Source organism: Bison bison, unplaced genomic scaffold, assembly GCF_000754665.1.
Source record: "Bison bison bison isolate TAMUID 2011002044 unplaced genomic scaffold, Bison_UMD1.0 scf7180017474519, whole genome shotgun sequence".
NCBI classification, from domain to species: Eukaryota; Metazoa; Chordata; class Mammalia; order Artiodactyla; family Bovidae; genus Bison; species Bison bison.
In genome coordinates, this window is record NW_011379704.1 from 1 (window position 1) to 929 (window position 929).

Below are 929 nucleotides of genomic sequence, written 5' to 3' on the forward strand. Positions count from 1 at the left end.
GGCGCTGGGCCTTGTCCAGGGCGTCGAGGGCGGCCTCGGCCCGCCGCTTCCAGAGCAGGGCGCTGCCCACCTGGTAGCTGTGCTCGTTCTGGATGTAGGCGCCGGCGGGCGGCGGGAGGCGCAGCATGTAGGCCGAGGGCGAGACAGGCCTCGGCTCCAAGGGGGACGGCTGGCGCTCCGGGGAGGGCTGGGCGCTGCAGCCCGCTTCATCTGCCTGGGCGCCCAGGGGCCCCAGGAGGTCGGAGAAGGGGCTGCTGAGGCCAGGCTCCAGCCTCCCGGCTGGGGAGGCAGACAAAGCAGCAGGTGCCGAGGCCTCTTCCACAGGAAAGCAGGTGAGGTCGGCAGGTGGAGGCGGGGAAAACGGAGTGGTGGGCCCTCGGCCCTCAGAGCAGCTGGGAAGAGACAGACAGACTGACACGCCGGGCCAGGCGCAGGGTGCCCTGACCCACTTCACAGCTCCCCTAACCCCCATCCCTGAAGCCACTCCACAGGCTCCCAGCCCCGCCCAGGAAGGCTGCTGGCCAGCACCCTGAAGGCTGGGCCCTCGGGGCTATACGCAGTGGGACAGCACGTACCGCTTCCTGCATCGCCGCAGCCGGCTGACGTCTGGGGGGCCGGGCGGGTAACCGTGCCCCTTGGTCCTGGTCCGGCGCAACTTCGAGAAAGACTCAAATATGGTGGGAACCGCTCCCTCCTTCAGCCTGTGATAGCCACTGCAGGGAAAGTGGTCTGGGTGAGACGGAGCACAGCCCTGCCACACTGCAAGTCGCAGAGCAGGCTGCCACCCTGGCTCCGTGGGAAGTGGGAGGCATCGTGCCGACAATGAGTTCTGGGAATTTCCCAAGTTAAGGGCCCCACCAGCACTGGAGAAGCAGAGAGAAGGACGGATTTCTTCCGCGCCTTTGCTGGGAGGGCTGGGGTTGCAGGGA

At 67.7% G+C, this 929-nt stretch overlaps 1 protein-coding gene across 1 annotated transcript; it reads right to left on the reverse strand.

Annotated features, from left to right (window-relative positions):
* Positions 1-4: 4 nt before the first annotated feature.
* THAP7 (THAP domain containing 7) lies at positions 5-925 on the reverse strand (the record flags this gene model as incomplete). The annotated part of the gene is made up of 2 exons (XM_010840214.1): positions 5-392; positions 576-925. Coding segments are annotated over 2 exons (738 nt in total), but the record flags the coding sequence as incomplete, so codon positions are not given.
* Positions 926-929: the final 4 nt, after the last annotated feature.